The 19064-nt window shown below is 34.9% G+C and overlaps 2 protein-coding genes across 2 annotated transcripts; one reads left to right on the top strand and one right to left on the bottom strand.

Annotated features, from left to right (window-relative positions):
* Positions 1-222: 222 nt before the first annotated feature.
* LOC142608940 (uncharacterized) lies at positions 223-660 on the bottom strand. The gene has a single exon (XM_075780592.1). The coding sequence runs from the start codon at positions 658-660 to the stop codon at positions 223-225; it is 438 nt and encodes a 145-aa protein (XP_075636707.1).
* Positions 661-10209: 9549 nt separating this feature from the next.
* Positions 10210-18004, top strand: LOC142610307 (serine/threonine-protein phosphatase PP2A-4 catalytic subunit). The gene is made up of 11 exons (XM_075782099.1): positions 10210-10468; positions 10600-10656; positions 11325-11408; positions 12334-12405; positions 14578-14649; positions 15024-15064; positions 16333-16399; positions 16809-17000; positions 17152-17241; positions 17328-17435; positions 17556-18004. The coding sequence occupies exons 1-11, from the start codon at positions 10376-10378 to the stop codon at positions 17619-17621; spliced, it is 942 nt and encodes a 313-aa protein (XP_075638214.1). The 5' UTR covers positions 10210-10375; the 3' UTR covers positions 17622-18004.
* Positions 18005-19064: the final 1060 nt, after the last annotated feature.

The raw sequence follows: 19064 nt of genomic DNA, 5'->3' as shown, positions 1-19064 counted from the left end.
TGTACGGGGAATAAGCATCAACCACAATGAAATCCACATTAACCGTTTCCAGATCTGATTGCATAGGTAAACGAATCTGTCCCTTTGGTATGATAGTTTTTCCTTCAAAACTTATTAGTGGTGAATCATAAGCGGTAAGATCTTCGAGCTTTAAATTAAGCCCCTTAAACAAATCCCAGTATATAATGTTCGCACCACTACCCTGATCAACCATCACTCTTCTTACATCATAGCCCTTATCCTCAGCGTAACCACCAGAGCATCGTCATGGGGTTGAGTGGTCCCCACCTTGTCTTCATCCGAAAAGCCCAAAATAGGTAAAACACTTCCTTTAATTCTCTTCGGCTTCAAGCCAGACTCCTCGGCAAGAACATGGAACATAGACATCACCCTAGTAGGACAGGAGCCTATTCTTCCAAGGGTAGTGAAAATGACATTAATCGTCTCCAAGGGCGGCCGGGATGAGTTATTCCCTTGATTGATCGAACCTGAATGGCTTCCTTGTCCATTGGGTTGATACAAATATTGCTTCAATTTTCCTTCACTAACCAGCTGCTCTAAATGATTCCAACGTGTTCTGCAATTCTCGGTGGTGTGACCTACGTCCTGATGATAGTGGCAAACGAGATTCTGGTTTTGCTTCGTAGGATCTCCAACCATTTTATTAGGCCATTTGAAGTATGGTTCCTTCTGAATTTTCTCTAGTAATTGATATACCGGTTCTCAGGACACAGTGCTGACTACCTGAGGAGTAGCTGAACCAGATTGCCCAGCGAAAATCTCTCCTTGGCCTATTGTTATTATACTGATCCGACCTGAAACCCCTCCTCTCCTGAAGGATAACCTTTGCTTTCCCCTTCCCTTGCTGTTGATCTTCCTCGACTCTTTTGTACTCGTCAATACGATCCATGAGCCGACGTACACTCCGCACAGGCTTTTTGGTCAGAGATTTTCTCAAGTCATGATTAGTTGGAAGGCCCACCTTAAAAGTGTTAATCGCCACCTCATCAAAATCGCCATTAATTTCATTAAACATCTCCCAATATCTATCAGAATACGTCTTTAAGGTCTCAACCTCCCTCATAGCCATGGAAAACAATGAGTCCAAGGGCTGAGGAACCCTACTGCAGGTAATGAATCGAGAGCCAAATGCCCTAGTGAGCTCCATAAGAGAATTGATAGAACTCGCCTTCAGGCCATTAAACCATCTCATCGCCACAGGTCCCAAGCTTGAAGGGAAGACTTTGCACATTAAAGTTTCATTCTTAGAGTGCACCGTCATCCTCTAATTGAAGTGACTGACGTGCTCCACTGGGTTTGTTCTGCTATTATAGACAGTGAACTTGGGCTGAGCGAACCGTCGAGGAAGCTCTCCCCTTTCGAACCTACGCGTGAAAGGTGAATTGGAGATTTGGTGCAACGCCCTACTCATAACATTGTTTTCCAAGCCCTTAGAGGAAGACTTCTTATCCTTACGACCATGAAAATCATCATTCTTATATGAGAAGGTTTCACTAGGAGGAGTTCTGGACCTAGGCCTGTAACTACTGCCTTGGGAGCCCTCAGAAGAAGGATCAGAAAGAGATGGTGTCCTCCTCTGTCTCGCACGGCGTAACTTCTTCTTAAGGTGATCAATCTCTTTCTTCATGGCCTTCGCATCATCCTCATGGGGGACTTTGCTTCCACTGCGCGAACGACTTCTGCTGGTGCGCACCGTATGTACACTGCCCTCTCAATCCCTTTCACGTTCAAAATGTTGGAAATGATCCTCATGCTGGGACCCCAGAGACTCTGCTTAACGCGGATCTGAGCCTGCCATAGTGTTCTAATTCCTTAAACACAAGATTTCCCGGTCTAATCACTGGATGGACTCAGGCCTAAAGAGTTTTATACAATAAAATTTGTAGAGTGTGGACTTGAAACCTAGATTTTAGAAGTATTGGACAATAGATAAATGGGCTAGATTGTCACTATCTACACAATTAATAGATAAGAATAACAGATATTCTCCTCGGACATAAGCCGAGGATAGCTTGTATTGCCTTTCTTTCTTTGAACAATAATTTTCAATTAAAGAAGATCCCTCCTCTTTCTTTCTCTTTTTTCTTTTATATCACTCTCCCTCTTTCCTTTACCTTCCACGTGTAACACAAATCAATGATCCAGATCTTTTTTTCTCTCCACCGCCCTCTGGAAGCCCTCAAATAATAACTGGAAGACTGAATATTACTGTTCAGATGTTATTTTCCCATTAATGTGGCCAGAGAGGTAGGTGTAGGGTCTTTAATGCGGTGGTAGCAGCATTTTCCCTTGATATTTCTCACACGCTCTTCCTCTCCACAATTATGTGGAACACATCTTTACCCATCAGGCCTTCCAGAATTCTCTCCCGAAACATCACGACATGTCACATGATCTTCACTTGATTTAGCCGAGGAGACGCCTCTCCTCGGACAATCCCACCAATCTTTCTAACAAGAGTTGGCTGGTGGGTCTCACAGGCTCTGCTCGGACAGGCTCACACCACCAAATCAAGCCCAAGGCCCAAATGCGTGTTCTGACCATTTTTACCCACACATGTATGAACAAATAACTTGCTATCTTTTTGCTTTTTATGGAATATAAATAAAGATTAGATGGATTTGATGAAGAACTTGAGAAGGATTAGATTACACTATGTTGCTGCTTGTTTTTTTTATAATAGGATTAGATGGATTAGATGAAGAATTTGAGAAGGATTAAATTACACTACGTTGCTACTTTTTTTTTTTTTTTATATGTACGTGCTACCATTTTTTTTTTTATATATAAATGTTTCTTTTACGGGTAGTATAGTAATTAAATAAGGATTAGATGGATGAAGAATTTGAATTGTAATTAAATTACGATATTTATCAACTTAGAAATTATAGAAGAATAATAATTATATATTTTTTTTAAAATCTAAAAATCTAAATTTTTTTTTGTAATATGGTGCAACCACTTAGTGCAACCACCCTTAGATGGATTAAATGAAGAATTTGAGAAGGATTAGAGTACACTACATTTCTGTTTTTTTTAATACATGTTACTCTTTTTTTAACACGTTGCTACCTTATATATATATATATATATATATAAATGTTTTCTTTTACGTGTAGTATAGTAATTGAATAAGGATTAGATGGTTTAGATGAAGAATTTGAATTGTAATTAAATTAAGATATTTATAGAAATTATAGGAGAAGAAAACTTATATATATCTTTATAATACACGTTGCTTTTTATTTTTATTTTTATAAACACATTGCTACCTTTTTTTATATGTAAATGTTTTCTTTTACATGTAGTGTAGTAATTAAATAAGGATTACATGGATCAGATGAAGAATGAATTGTAATTAAAGTAAGATATGTATCAATTTAGAAATTATAAGAAAATAAAAATTATATATTTTTAAAAAAATCTAAAAAAATTTCTACAATATGGTGCAGTCACTTGGCGCAACCACTGCTTTTAAGTCCAACTTTTATTATATAATAATAATATATGATAGTATATGATGTTTGGTTGAAAATAAAAAAGTAGAAAGATTGAAAACCTTTTGTTTGGTTGTGAAGAAAAAATGATATGATATAAAATATTTTTAAAAAAAATATATTCTCATGCACCTATTAAATAATTTAAAAAAAATTATATTAGAAAAAAAAACCTAGAGCATATATAAAAAGAACATGCCAAACATTAACTTAAAGTGGGAAAAAAAATAAATAATAAAAAAAATGGCAGTTACCATCAGCCCCCCTCTCCTCTCTTATTTTCTTTATGAATTCGGGTGATGGGGTTGAAATTTGGTGGGCTCAAGGAAAAAATTGTCAAGCCTCACCATTTTCTCATCCCTTTTTCCTCCCTAACCAAACACTCCTTCCCCCCCCCCCCCCCACCCTCCCAATTTTCTCTCTTATTGTCTATCCCCCTTTTTTTCCATTAAACCAAACAGACTAAATTATGCATGTCTCACCTTGAGCATGAATGTATGCATTTACTATTTTTATACATATTTTATTATTATTTTTGTCACTTAATATTCTCATTAGTCCCTTCCATTTCTCTATCATCATTCATTCTTTCATCCTAATTTGAGATGGCAAAATGCCCTTTATCCCTATTTAAACTACCCCACCTTGAAGAATGGCTGAATGATAATCCGGTTGAACTACTTACCAGCACTACCCCTAAATTAGATGGTGGGAAAGTTGAAAAGAAAGAATTTAGGTTGCAGAAAATTCCCTAACTAAAAGGAGCTTTACTAGCATGTGTTGTTAAGTGCAATGTATTCAAGGACCAGGACTCCATGGTCATGGATTTCCAAACCAACCAAGAGCTCTCTCTTTCACCTCTTGAGAATCGTTTATAACTCTAAATAAAATTCCACAACCTTAACGCTGCTTTGCCAAGGTTATGACAGTCGATAAGGTTAATAGTAATCCCTTAGTTTTTTGGTTTGTGATCCCATTGCTCAAAGCTTAATGAAACTATGTCTTAAAACGATCTATTGGGCCGCATAATTCAATCTTAGGCTCATTCTTTAAACCATGTTACCCATATATTATCTTGTGACTTATTTGTTATGTCATAAGATTTGTCAAGCTCAAACCCCATACCTTTATTCTCTATACACTGGACACATTCTTTAGGCCTTCTACTTCCCTGAGACACTCCCACTAACCATTGGAGATAATACCACCCAAACCTCGTTCTTCACCAATCTTCAACTAGCTCCACTACTCCTACCTTAAGGAAGCCAAGTAGTGAATGACCAAGCTCCGCTTGACAATAAAAATAAAATATTCAAATTTGGCTCGAGCTTAAATCGAGCCTACAAACAAAGTTCAAACTTGAGTTCATTAAAAATTCCAAAGCTTGAACTCAATATCAAGCCCTTGATCTCAAGCAAAAACACAAAATTGATATCAAGCTCAATATCAATCTACTAAGCTTGATATCACATAGAAGCTTAAGTTCTACATACTAATTAAATCATACTTCATATCCCACTTTTGATTCTTCTTTAGATATAGTTCAAATTACAACTTTGCATTCATTCATCATTTGTACAAATTATAATCATCACAAAAAGGCAACATGATATTTCAAAAGCAACCACGTCACCATATGCTAAGTTATCCTATGCTAGACATCATGCCATTAACCAAAAAAAAAATCATTAGTTTTTTTTATAATACTAAAGTCCATATATTATTCAAAAAATTAGAAATATGTTCCATGAAAAACCTTCAATATGCACCAAATTACACAACCAACAACTTGCATACAAACTGTCAAAAATAATAAAAATGGATTGGAAAGAAATAAAAAGACAATTGGGAGAATTTGAATAAAAGAGAGAGAGAGAGAGAGAGAGAGAGAGAGAGAGAAATTCCCTTGAACTTTCACAATTAAATAAAAGGGAAGGGATTGGTACGTTTGAATTTGTTACTCATTTAATTTTGACACATATTGATTGCACTTAACCATGTTAGAATTATGGCTATTGCAAACATCCAAATCTCTCGTGTTCCTCATATGATAATACTTCACCCTTGACAAAATGTCACAGAGGTTTCCATCCCCAAAAGAAGCCACATTTGGGACCAACTTGGTCATTAAATTTTAATTTCACATTTCAAATTAATCATAGCTAATAATTCAATTTAATTCAACTTAAAACATGGCATTGTTGCTTACCTTAAATTGACTACGACCCAGGAATATCCTTCCAAAGTTACTAGCTTTTAGACTTGTTCACAGGACACAATTCTCATGGGCACATAAATGCCCATCTGAAGCATGGTAAAAACACTAGTTGTAGAACCATTGTCACTTAATGACCACAGCAAAAATATTTAATGAAATTTTCACTGCTAGCACTAAGTATCCTTTCCACCTTTAAAAAATTACAAACAAGTATACTAAAGATTAAGCCTTGCATAATATCTATGGTATATACTATATCAAAATCATATATATTATATCAAGATCACATATGATACGGGTTGATTGAACCCATTCCTCTATCTAGTTCAAGTTTATAGACAAACTCAGAATTCCAAGTGTCGAAGAAAAGAAAAACCCAAAAATTCTCTTCTTCTTTTTCTGAGAAGAAAAATGCAGAAATTCAAATGCCCAAATTATAAAATGTCTTTATCGAATTTCCAAAAACAATTAGAACCCTAGGTTCAGATCATTACTTAGAATGAATAAATTTCCAATAAAGGATTTGTGGGTCTCCTTCTTCCTTGGTTTCCTTGCACGATCAAAATTCAGATGATTCTCGGTCTTATATCTTAGTGGGTAGAAATGTAGGATCCTCGGTTTTGAGTGGATGAGCAAGCATGAGAGTGTGTTTTGGGGAAAGGAGTGTTTGATCTATTTTGGTATATGATTTTGGGATAAAATGTGTTAGAGTAATGGCATGTGGGGAGGTGGGTTATGGAGCATTGATGGAATGAACCACAAGTGGGTAGTGTCATAAATGAAACCACATATAGGCAAGTTGAATTTCAGACAAACCACAGGTGGATAACTTGTAATTTTCCTATATATTAATGCATATGTAAAACAGACAAACAATTGGAGTATCAAAAATTTTCCTTCTATGGTATGCATGAAAGGTTTCTTAATTTGTTTACCCCACCAAAAGTTACTCAACTTTGAGTTTAGTTCCCAACATAGTGAGCTACGTAGATCAAATACATCTATTGTATATGGGTTCGTCTAAGTTGCACCTTTGATGAGGGTTTCTTTACCCGTTGAAGATAATAATTTCTCTTCCCATATTTGGTTATTTTAACACATGTAAGAACAAAATTTTAATTAAGAGCATACCACTTTTTTCTTTTTCTTTTTATTTATGGACCCTTCAATTTATTAGCAAGCACCCTTCAAGTTTGAGATAATTTTATTTTCTCCCCAAAATTTTCATTCACTCCCCTAATTTTCCTATTTGAGTGTCACCGTCACTATTGTGTTATCTTCATACCATGCATAAATTAAATAGAGAGAGAGAGAGAGAGAGAGAGAGAGAGAGAGAGAGAGAGAGAGAGAGAGAGAGAGAGAGAGAGAGAATTTTTATTTGATGTTGATAAATTGGTTATGCTTTGTTGAGAAAGGGTTGAAGTCTTGCGCTTGGATCTCTTAGTTGTTAGTTGGGTTTTTGTTTGCATGCCAAGAAAATGATGAAAAGAAACAAATTAGCTTTATTTTAACTAGTAGTTTACATAATTTTAGGATTTTAGAAAATGAGAGCATGTTTAGTGAGATTTGATTTGAGTATGCTTTTGTTGTTTGTTTTCTAATAAAATTTCAATTTTTGAGGAAAATAAGAAATTGTCACTAGCATAACAACAAGGTAGTAAAAATTAGAAAAATAAAAAGGCCATTTAAATAAAGTTTCTGGTCGATGTGGTTCTTGGCAATGGAAGGTTTTTTATTTGCATGTCTGTTTTTTGTAATTTAATTTAATTAATTTAAAATTAATTACAATAAAAATTAATTTAATTAATTTATTGTTTGAGTTTTTATTTTAATTATTTTGGTTTTTTTTTTCATAAATTATGGAGTATATTTATAACGAGAAAGAATAATTGAAATCTTAAGGGTCCGTTGGGTAACGTTGTTCTAGTAATGTTGTTTAAATTTTTTGAAAAGACGTGTGAGTAAAAAAATGTATGAAAATACATGTAACGTTATTTAAAAACTATTGCTTAAAATGCCATACCAAACGACTCTTAAATGTCTCCATATAAGATGTCAATTGAGCTACAAAATTGACAAAATGTTTTAAATCAGGCGTAAATGCACTTTTAGTCCCTGCATTTTAGTTTTTTTTCTATTTTGGTCCTTACATTTTAATTTTATCACTTTTAGTCCCTAAACTAATTAACGCGTGTTATTTTCGTTATTTCCGTTAGTCAACCAACAGAAATATCTGAGGTGGTTGACGGAGGAATTAAAATATTATAAAAAATGCCACATTAGCATCTAATTTTTTTTTTTATAAATAATTTATCAATTTTAACTAAATAAAAAAAGAAAAAACAGAATTAAAAACAATAAAATACATAAATTTAGATCTAATTCATTTTGAACAGGAACACACAAGAACATGATCACAAATTTAAACATCAACACAAGAACGTAAGAGCACAAACCCAGAACCAAACACAAACTCAAATTTAAAAATACAAAGAACACAATAACAAACTAAATCTTTCCTCTCTTCTATGTTGAAGCTCCATGGCCACCATGGTCGGAGCTTCCTCCACCTCCAATCTCTCTACCACTCAAACTAAATCTCACACACTTCGAACACTTGAGACCCAAAACTTGATCTGAGTTCATCTCTCTCTAGACCTCGGCTTCTCTCTCTTTGATCGAAAACGAGGCACAACCTTCCTGTTCCACCACGGAACCCAGCACTCACAAGACTCTCGACCTAAGCCCAAAATCAACAAACACTCTCTCTAAACGTGAATCTCTTTACTCCCAAACCCAGAAGCTACTCTCCGATCTACAAGCTAAGAGCATCTTGAACGGTGCTTAATCCACAAAAATGAGATGTGGAGGTTAAAGGGCAAAACAGAGGGTAAGTGCTGGGTATATGTGTTTGTGTGCTCAGTGATGTGAGGCGTTGTGAGCATATAACATGTGTAATAACACACACACCCAAATCAAGTTGGTTAGAATTGATGGCTACGCCAGATTGGTGGAGGTGGAGATCGTGGTGGCTGGGTCAGATTAGTGGTGTTGGTTCAGTTTTTTTGGGTTGTAGGTGGTGGGTAGATCTGGGTTTTCTGGGTCTGGATTGGCTAGGTCCATTATGGTTTAAAGAGAGGCTGAGATGTTTTGCTTTGTGTTGGTATGGTTGAGCTGGGTTTGTGTTGGTATAGTTGAGGGATTAAGCTGGGTTTGTTCAATTTTGCGGGTATTTTGTTAATGATTGTATTGATTTAACTTTCAGATTTAAATCTATTGTTTTTTTTGGATAATATGGTTCGTGTATATATATGAATTGATTTTTTTTTTGTACAATATATCTTTTATGATGTTTCTGTGTTTGATTTCTGGGTTTGTATGATTTTTTTGGGTTTGTGCTCTTGTGTGTTCTTGATGGGTTTGTATGATTTTCTGGATTTGACTTGGTATTTGTTTTGAGAGTAAATAGTTTATGTTTGTTATTGTGTTCTTTGTGTTTTTAAATTTGAGTTTGTGTTTTTGGGTTTGTGCTCTTATATTCTTGTGTGTTCTTGTTCAAAATAAATTATATCTAAATTTATGTATTTTTTTTAATTTAGTTAAAATTGATAAATTATTTTAAAAAAAATTAGATGCTAATATGACATTTTTTTAATATTTTAATTCATTCGTCAGCCACCTCAGATATTTTCGTCGGTTGACTAACGGAAAGGACGAAAATAACACACGTTAATTGGCTTAGGGACTAAAAGTGGTAAAATTAAAATGTAGGAACCAAAATGGAAAAAAACCAAAATGTAGAGACTAAAAGTGCATTCATGCCTTTAAATTATTTAATTACATAAAATAGTTAAATAAAGTAGTTATATCCATATGTCATGAATTATTTTATTTAAGAGATAATTTTAACCTATAACATGATTTTAGTCGGATTAAGGGTCTATTTGGAATCCGCTTATTTTGTTGAAACTGAAAATTTTTTGTTGAAAGTACTGTAGATAAATATAAAAGTTAGCTGAAATAGTACAGTTGGACTCATAAATAGTACTAAAAAGTACAGTAGAGCCCATAAACAATAGCAAAAATAAGCTAAATACTAAAATAAGTTAATTTTTTAATTTGGAGCCAAACGTACACTAATAAACACATGTGAGAAGCTAGGTGTCACCCCAATACTTGCTATTAACAGAAGCACTCTCAATCAAATCGTTAGGATCCATTTGGTAATGTTGTTTTAGTAACGTTGTTTGTATTTTTAAAAAATATATAAAATAAAAAAAATATAAAAATAAATATAATATTGTTTAAAAACTGAAAACTAATTGCATTCAACAAATTTAAAAGTTAGAAGATAATATCCCAAACTTGGAAGTATAATTTGAGATTTGAAAAAAGAAAAAAAGAAAAAGAAAAAAAAGAAGAAGCCTGTTCTACCGTAATAAGGCGAGTGCTACGCGCTCACACATTTCTTCCTCCACGCGCTGTTCCATTTCGACTCTACTGCATCTGCAGGAGCAGAGAGAGAGAGAGAGAGAGAGAGAGAGAGAGCGAGCAAGGACAGGACAGAGAATATCTCAATTCTAGGGTTAGGGTTTTCCCCTATAATCTTAACCTGGTCCGATTTCGAATCCAGAGCAAAATGGGCGTCAATTCGTTGCCATCGGAATCGAGCAACGATCTCGACGAGCAGATCGCTCAGCTCATGGAATGCAAACCACTCTCAGAGCAACAGGTTCCATTCTATCAAATTCTTATTTTTCTGAAATGGAAAATAAATTTAGGATCTGTTTGGTTGCCGAGAAAACACGAGGCGAACGATAACGAATTACAGCTTATTGTAAATCTGTATTGGCTTTGCTTCAGGTTAGAGCTTTGTGTGAGAAGGCTAAGGAGATACTAATGGAAGAAAGCAATGTCCAGGTAGCAACGGCTATCCTTGTTTTTCCAAAATTTTGAACTTTTGTTTTTGTCATTTGAATCCATTTTTGTTGTTGTATACGTTAGTCTTAGCTTCTGTTACATTGGTATTTCATTGTTATGATTATATAATGGAAACTGAGATTCTTAGATTATGGGTGCTTGAATCAGTTGGGAATATTGTTAGTCTTTCTAGCTAACCTTGAGAAAGACAAATGAAGGAAAAAAGAAAGATTTTTTGATATAGAGAATAAAAGGCTTATTGGTATTTCATATAATTAGGATATTCTTCTCCTTGTTGTGGTGATAAATTGGAAACTGAGATTCTTAAAATTATGGGTGCTTGAATAGGTTGGGAATGTTGTCTTTCTAGCTAACCTTGAGAAAGACAAGTGGAGGATTTTTTTATTTTTTATTTTTATAGAGAAGATGAAAGACTTGCTATTCTTTTGAATTAGTAGCTATCCTGCAATAGGTTGTTGATGATTGTGGGAATCAAGCTTTGTTTTAATTTACATTATGAACAATAGAAATTTGTTTCTTGAGTCCTATGTGCGATTTGTTTATTTGCTAGTATGTATTGTGATTTGATTCTTCTTGTAATATGTCATATTACTTATCTTATAGGAGTTAAACATTGATTATCTTTTTATATTTTTCTTGTATCACAGCCTGTGAAAAGCCCCGTTACAATTTGTGGCGATATTCATGGGCAGTTTCATGATCTTGCTGAACTTTTTCGAATTGGAGGGAAGGTATTAGTTCTGGCCATGACATATAATTTCTTTTTTATTCAACTCTTCTGTTTCAGCTGGGCAATGTCTAATATAACTAATTGAGACCTGTCAGAAATGCTTTTGAAGGATGAAGTGCTCCAGAGGTATTGTAGAGTACATTGCCAGTAGTCAGGGAACTACTCATCTATATCACTGCACCATGGTCTTTAGTTCAGTTAATTGCGATTATTCTGCTTATCTATATAAACCTTTTGTTTTCCTTGGAAATATAAAGTTGGTATTAGTAGAATAATGAATAGAAGTTAGGGCCTTGGTGCAATGGCAAGTGCCTTCCACCAAAATCAATAGGTTGTGGGTTTGAGTTTAAGACTCAGCCTCTCCAAAAAAAGGGGGGGGGGGGGGGGGAGGAGGGGAAGCCTGCCCACCTGTTATCTTTCCCAAACCCCACAAAAGTGGGAGATTTGTGCACTATGTATGACTTTTTTTTAGTAAACAATAAATATCTTACTCAACTTTGTAGAAATGGGTTCTGTTTCAATCATTTTCTTTTGTATGTTAATGGTCTATTAACTCTATTAAATTAGAAAGTGCACTCATGACTAAAGCCAAGTCAGTGCAGCTTTAACTGAATTTGGTTTGTATTATATCATTTCATAATTGTAAAATTCTTCAAAATGAAAATCTTTTCCTTGGTTCCTTCATTTCTTAATGTATTCTATGTTTTTATTTGAGTGATGTTACATTTCCCAATTAAAAACAAGCTCAGCAAGAGTAGTTCGCATGGCTCTTTCATAGCAATCTAAATTAACATTGAATCATTATGTTTATTGTTAACTTATTATTATTTATTTTTGAATAATATGTTTTTTTTTTAACTTTCCTCTGAATGTTCCTTCTTATTAAGTTTAGAACTAAATTATACTGTTATTTGTTTCATTGACAGTGTCCAGATACAAACTACCTCTTTATGGGAGATTATGTGGACCGTGGGTATTATTCTGTTGAAACTGTGACGGTATGTAAGTTGAATAAAGAAATGGCATTTTAATTTTCCTATCATGAAAAAAAATCAGATTTGAAATGGCTTCAAGTATTGGTACCATTATTTAATGTTTTAGAGTTGGGTTCTGGTTACCATATTCGTGTATGCAATGTCAAGTGCAGAGCACAAGTTGGCCATGATATGGTTGTTTGTGTTGTAAGTTGTAACAAGCTTGGTACTTCTACATTTTTGTTAATTTTTCTTGTTATTTTCGTTTTTTTGATAGTTGTTTCATGTTATCGTGGTTGGTATTAATAAAAATATTAGGGCTTACTATAATTACTAAGGTGCTTCTTCCAATATATTTTTTAAGTGTTAAAACAGTACAGCTTAACTGTGCCATAAGGACTCCTTTTTTTTTTTTTTTCCTTTCCTGATAGTTGTTTCTTGTTATTGTGGTTGGTGATAATAAAATATTAGGGCTTACCATATTTACTAGGAATTTCTTCCAATATATTTTTAAGTGTAGAAACAGTACAGCTTAACTGTGCCATAAGGACTCATTTGTGGAAACGGATCATAGCAATAAGGTATGGAAGGATGGGGGAAGTTGGACTATGAAGCAAGTGCAAAGAACTCATAATTGTAGCTTGTGGAATAGCATTAGAGCTGGGTGGGATAGATTTTTTTCAGCAAGGTGCACTTCAACGTGGGGTTTGGTGATTGAGTGAAGTTTTAGCATGATAGGTGGTGTGAGGATCAATCTTTGAAGTAGCAGTACCCAGATTTATACTTCTTTGCAGTTGACAAAGATGCTTCAATATCTTCGTACTTGGAATGTAGAACAGAAAGGAGCGAGAAGAATTGGAAGTGGGAGATGATGATTCTATGCTTGGAGTACTATATAGTAGGTCTTGACAGAATAAGTTGACATTTGAATGGTAATGGGGTGTTTGATGCTCGGTATTACTATATTATGTTTCGAGCTCCAAGGGAGATATGTTTCCGAGGAAAGGAATTTTGCGTGCCAATGATCTTAAGCGAGTTGTTTTCTTTGTGTGGATAGCAACATGAGGGGAGGATTTTGACAAATGATAATCTTAAGAAGAAAGGAACCACACTAGTATATTGGTGTTGTATGTAGTATTTTGGTGTTGTATTTGTAGATGCATTGAGGATTATTACTTATCAAAAAAAGAAAGTGTAGATGCATTGAGTAGGCCATAAATTGATGTGTGGAGCTGTCTTTTGCATATCCGGAGTTCACCGGGTGATGTCAAATATAGTGATTGATATACTTTCTGGTTGGAGGAATTGATTTGGTATATGTTCTTCTGTGTGGAATTTAGCCCCCCTTATGTCCGATGTGGATTTTGTGGAGGGAGTTAAATTATAACACTTTTGAAAAACGTGGAAGTTTAAAAATGCAATTGAAGACATCTTCTTGTAGACTACTTTGTAAATGGTCAACTGTTTTGGGTCCCAGTGATAGTGGCTCCATTATAGAGTTCTTACAATCTCTTTCATTTGCTTGTAATTTTTTTATGGCAATTCTTTAGGTTATCTTGCGTTCTCATTTGTACATGAGGTAGTTTTTCTTGAACAAAATAATTTATAAAAAAACAGAAGATCTCTTATGGGGATGATTATATTTGTTTGTTGTAGAATAAATAGAGGATGAATTTAAGTGTTGATTACACATTTCTAAAAATAGGCTTTTATTTTGTTGGAGGAAATGAACATAAAATTTCAGTCAGTTCCAGTGGTTTCAATATAGGGAGCATTTCATGGAGCTACTTTCTTTTAATGAAGATAAGTGAGATCATCCTTTGGCATTTTGAAGCTGTTTCCCTTCTCATAGTGTGGGTTGGCACATTCAAAATGATAGGGATTCACCTTTTCAAGCAATACTGGGAGGCATTTATCCTGCTAGATTTGTCTTAAATTTGGAACTTTGGATTAGAGAGTATCTGCTTTTAGTTCACCATTATTGGGGTGTAGTGTTACTCCTTAACTTGGGACAGAATATTCATCATTTTTGATAGGGTTGGCCTGGATTTGTTGTTATATTCTCTCTCTCTCTTCATATATATATAAGGGGAGGAAGTGCCAGTTGAGCTAGAGCTCATTTATCTGCTAAGTGTATACTTTCTTGGGGTGACCCATGGTATTTTTGTGGTGATACTAATTTGTTAATCTATCCAGCTCTTGGTGGCCCTGAAAGTGCGTTATTCTCAGCGGATTACTATTCTTAGAGGAAACCATGAAAGTCGTCAGGTATACTTCTGCAGTTCTGCTATCTTCTTTTTTTCATTTTTTATGACATGTTTCGTTCTGTTTTCAACAACTGTGATGAGGCTTGGCTGTGAGAATAATGTTATTTGTTTCTGTTACAAAGATCATACATATACTTTGGAGAAATGATCTGAATCAAAGTATCTAATCTTTCATAATTTGTTATCATTTAGAATTTCTTATTTAAATATTGGGTGGTCTTTTTTGTCCATATAGATTCTATTATTCTGATAATTTAGTGTTATTCAGCATGTTATAATAGAATAATTTTTACCCTGTGAACTGTGTTCTGGTGAATGCTACATTAAATCTTGAGCTAATTCTTTCTTTTTCTCTTTTGTTTTTCTTTTTGGCAGATTACTCAGGTTTATGGATTTTATGATGAATGTTTGCGAAAGTGAGTTTTCTGTACATTACCTTGGTCTCATCCTAATTGAAATAATATATGGTAACTTTCATTAAGAGTAATTTATTTTTATACTTATGGAGTATTAGGATAGGTTTGGATTCAGCGTTTACGTTTTGTGTTTGCGCGTTTTCAGCTTCTTCTCTCCTTTTTTTTTTTTTTTTCAGCGCTTGTGAACAGTAACAGGTACTGTTCATGCACGCGATGTTACTGTACGGGAGACAAAGTTACTGTTCATGAACTGTCTACGCACTGTTCATGGGACTCACAAGCACTTTTTTCAGGAAAAAAAATTAAAAATTGGTGCCATAACACTATTCACACATTTAAAAATTATTTTGATGACATTTAAATTTAAATTTAAATTCCTCATCATTGATGCTTATACAGAGTTGAAAACTTCTTTTTCCAATATGAAACTTGTGTTGTATGGAAAATCTCTCTCTTTTGCTCTTTAGTACTGTATCTTGAATAATCCTAATACAGAGTTTCTGAACTGGATGATTCGACAATACTCATGGTATGTACCCTTGCTGGATAGAATACTAATCTGAGCAAATCCCATGGCACCACTCAGTGGGAATTTCAAAGGATTTTCAGATTGATGGACATGCGAGCTTCCAATTTGGATGTATTGGCATTGTTTTCAGCAAGTATGATTTTTTCATTGAAAATGGTGGAAAGCATGTGCTTTTATTGTATTGCCTAATATTGGACAGAAATGAAAAAAAGAAAAAAAAATGATATAAAGGCTATGTTTGTTTTGCCTGAAAATATTTTCAAGTGTTTGGCTGCGTTTCTAAAAATCTCCAAAAAAAAAAAATTGCATTTCTGAAAATGGTATGGAAAGCACATTTTTTCTGCTACTTATTCCACATTTTCTTATCTTCGAAACACGCACATGCGCGCGCGTGCACAGACACATATATAATAAAAATGGGAGAAGTTTAGCTGGCAATCGGCAACTGGAGACTGGTGGATTGTCTTGGGGTTGAGTGATATTAGTGCTGTCAGAGTTTAGTGCTTCACTTTCGTTTGCATGTATTTCTTGACCTATTCTTTAGACCACCTTGTGTATTTTTCATACACAAGGTAGGTTTTTGCAATAAAATACATTATTAAAAAAAAGTCAACTTGACTAAAATGTATGGTTGACATGCCAATATACACCTGTGCAGAAATATGTATTTGATTCTTGCTCCTCTTGCAAATCGGTGCTAATTCTCTTTTGTTTCTTCCTTCCTGATGATAATTTACAGGTATGGCAATGCTAATGTGTGGAAGATCTTTACAGACCTTTTTGACTATTTCCCATTGACTGCCTTGGTTAGTAAATTCTTTCCAATTAGTTCTTGCTATTATTTAATGCAAGTACATTTGCATACTAAAAGGACTAAAAAGTGGGGAGGCATTTACCTATTAACTGAATCCCTAATACATATTATGTGTGTGTGTGTGTGTGCGAGAGAGAGAGAGAGAGAGGGAGGGGGGGGGGGGGGGAAGGGGAAAGGGTTGGGGGGAGTTTTTTTCTAGGCTCTTAGCTGACTGCTGGCTCTTGGCTATCCATTTTCTGGGGTAATAATACAATCATTCTTATACTCACTTCTACAATAAAGTGAATGGTGCATAATTTTCCAATATGGCTTGCTTAATAATTGAGGGGAAAGTGATCGTAAAAGGATTTTGATTGTTGATTGGTATCATAAATGTACATGTCCTATTGTCTTGTTTTTAGGTTGAGTCAGAAATTTTTTGTCTGCATGGTGGGCTGTCACCTTCAATTGAAACCCTCGACAACGTAAGGAATTTTGATCGTGTTCAAGAGGTTCCTCATGAAGGACCCATGTGTGATTTGTTATGGTCTGACCCAGATGACCGGTGTGGTTGGGGTATTTCACCTCGTGGTGCTGGGTATACTTTTGGACAGGTAACTCTCTCTCTCTCTCTCTCTCTCTCTCTCTCTCTCTCCATATATGTGTGTGTTTTCTCTATTTATCTATTAATAATGCCACTCTGAAGTTTTAATGGTCCTGTGGTCTCTATTTTCTCTGATTTAATTATTCACGTTCTTCTCACAGGATATATCTGAACAATTCAACCATACAAACAACCTAAAGTTGATTGCTAGAGCTCATCAATTGGTTATGGATGGATTTAACTGGGCCCATGTAATTATCATTCTCACAGATTTTTGGCTTTCTTGTTTAGTATTATGGGGTAAAGTATATTGATATAATGTTTTTTGTTGGAATAGGAACAAAAGGTGGTTACTATATTTAGTGCACCCAATTATTGTTATCGCTGTGGGAACATGGCTTCTATATTGGAAGTTGATGACTGCAGAAGCCACACGTTCATCCAGGTCTGTCTCTCTCTCTCTCTCTCATACACATGATGTATGCTACCAATAAGAATTGATGTATATAGTTTGTTGTTGGATGCATCCAGTACTTGCATTTACTTGAGTTGTCTGTTGTGGCAGTTTGAGCCAGCTCCTAGGAGAGGAGAACCAGATGTTACCCGCAGAACACCTGATTATTTCCTATAAAACAGCTGTCTTTGTGTCATAATGATAACTGGTTCCTTACCAAACTAGATATTCTCATTACTCTGCTCTGCACCCTTGTGTGGGAGATATAAAATTTATGACTTCTTCCTTGCCATGCTTTTCTGGTGGTGATTGTGGGAGCCCAGTAAGATGTATTATAGGCAGGTAAAATGCTCACTGATTTTGTCTTGCACTTTAAACCTTGCTGGATTTCCTGTCAGAGAGATTGCCTAGCTGACAGCATGGAGTGCGAAATGTATTATTTCTACTAGAAGCGTCAATATACTTTTTGTTTTTTGGGTTTCCAAGAATGATTGGCTGTAGTGGTGACAAGACAATTTTGCTTTTCTCAATTCAAAGTCTACTAGTTTCCATTTTGATAACTTGTTCTGAATTTGTTACTTGGGAGGAGAGAAAAAAAAAGGGGGGGGGGGGGGGGGTTATTTTTTCTAGCAGAAATGTGGATTTTTTTTTTTGGTTCTTTTCTTATTTGGCAAGAATGATTGCATAGTGGTGCCTAGACATTTTGCTATTTAAAATTTAATAGTGTTCATTTTCATAACTTGTTCTGAATTTTGAACTTGGGAGGACAAAAGAGGATTTTTTGGGGCTTTTTTTTTTTTTTTTTTTTTTTTTTTTGAGGCCTGGAGATGGGAGCTGTGGTGTCATGCAGACTAATCTAATTGGCTTTAGCAAAAATGGGTTTGCATGCGTCGTTCCTGTTTGAGGTCAAAGCCATGATATAATCTTGACCATTGTTCATTCCACATAAATTTTCTTAAATCTCTGACTAAGGAATTTGTTTATCTTTCACACAACGCGCGCACACGGCCTTCTTGCGCTAGTGAACTCATCCTCTGCAACGTTTCTCATGGATGTACTGTATAAATTTAATTTTTGGGTAAGTGATGCATTACTATCTTCTCATGGAGTATTGGAAATGTTTGCTTTAAGGGTAGTGCCAAAGACGCATGATATTTCCCTGCTCATCTACTACTACCATATAGAGCACAGGAAGCTTAACAAAATTCTCTCCCACTGGTGGGAGTGCCAGTCCAACATAGCCATTTGCACCAATGCATGTTTCTTCTGTAGAATACAAGATCTAGCTCATCATTCAACTATGTGCTACAAGGCTCTTGAAATCCACGTCTTAGTGAAAATCCAATTGACCAGCCTCACTTTATGATCGCAGTCCTTTCAGAATGTCATTACCAAAGTTGACTAGAAAGGCACTAAAGTATTTGGGGTTGCAAGAAAAATTTGATGTTTTATAAAACATTGAACATCTTAAATTTCCAATAGCAGTCTTAGCCAATGAAACTTACAGGGAATTTTATAAATAGATACCTGTGTCTGTAACAAATTGTAAGGAAATTCAAATGTTTACACAGCTTTTATAATTAGATTTTCACTAATCAAAAAATATTATATACATAAATA

This window comes from Castanea sativa, chromosome 9, assembly GCF_040712315.1.
Source record: "Castanea sativa cultivar Marrone di Chiusa Pesio chromosome 9, ASM4071231v1".
In the NCBI taxonomy this organism is placed as follows: domain Eukaryota; kingdom Viridiplantae; phylum Streptophyta; class Magnoliopsida; order Fagales; family Fagaceae; genus Castanea; species Castanea sativa.
This window is presented reverse-complemented; position numbering and strand designations above follow the sequence as displayed.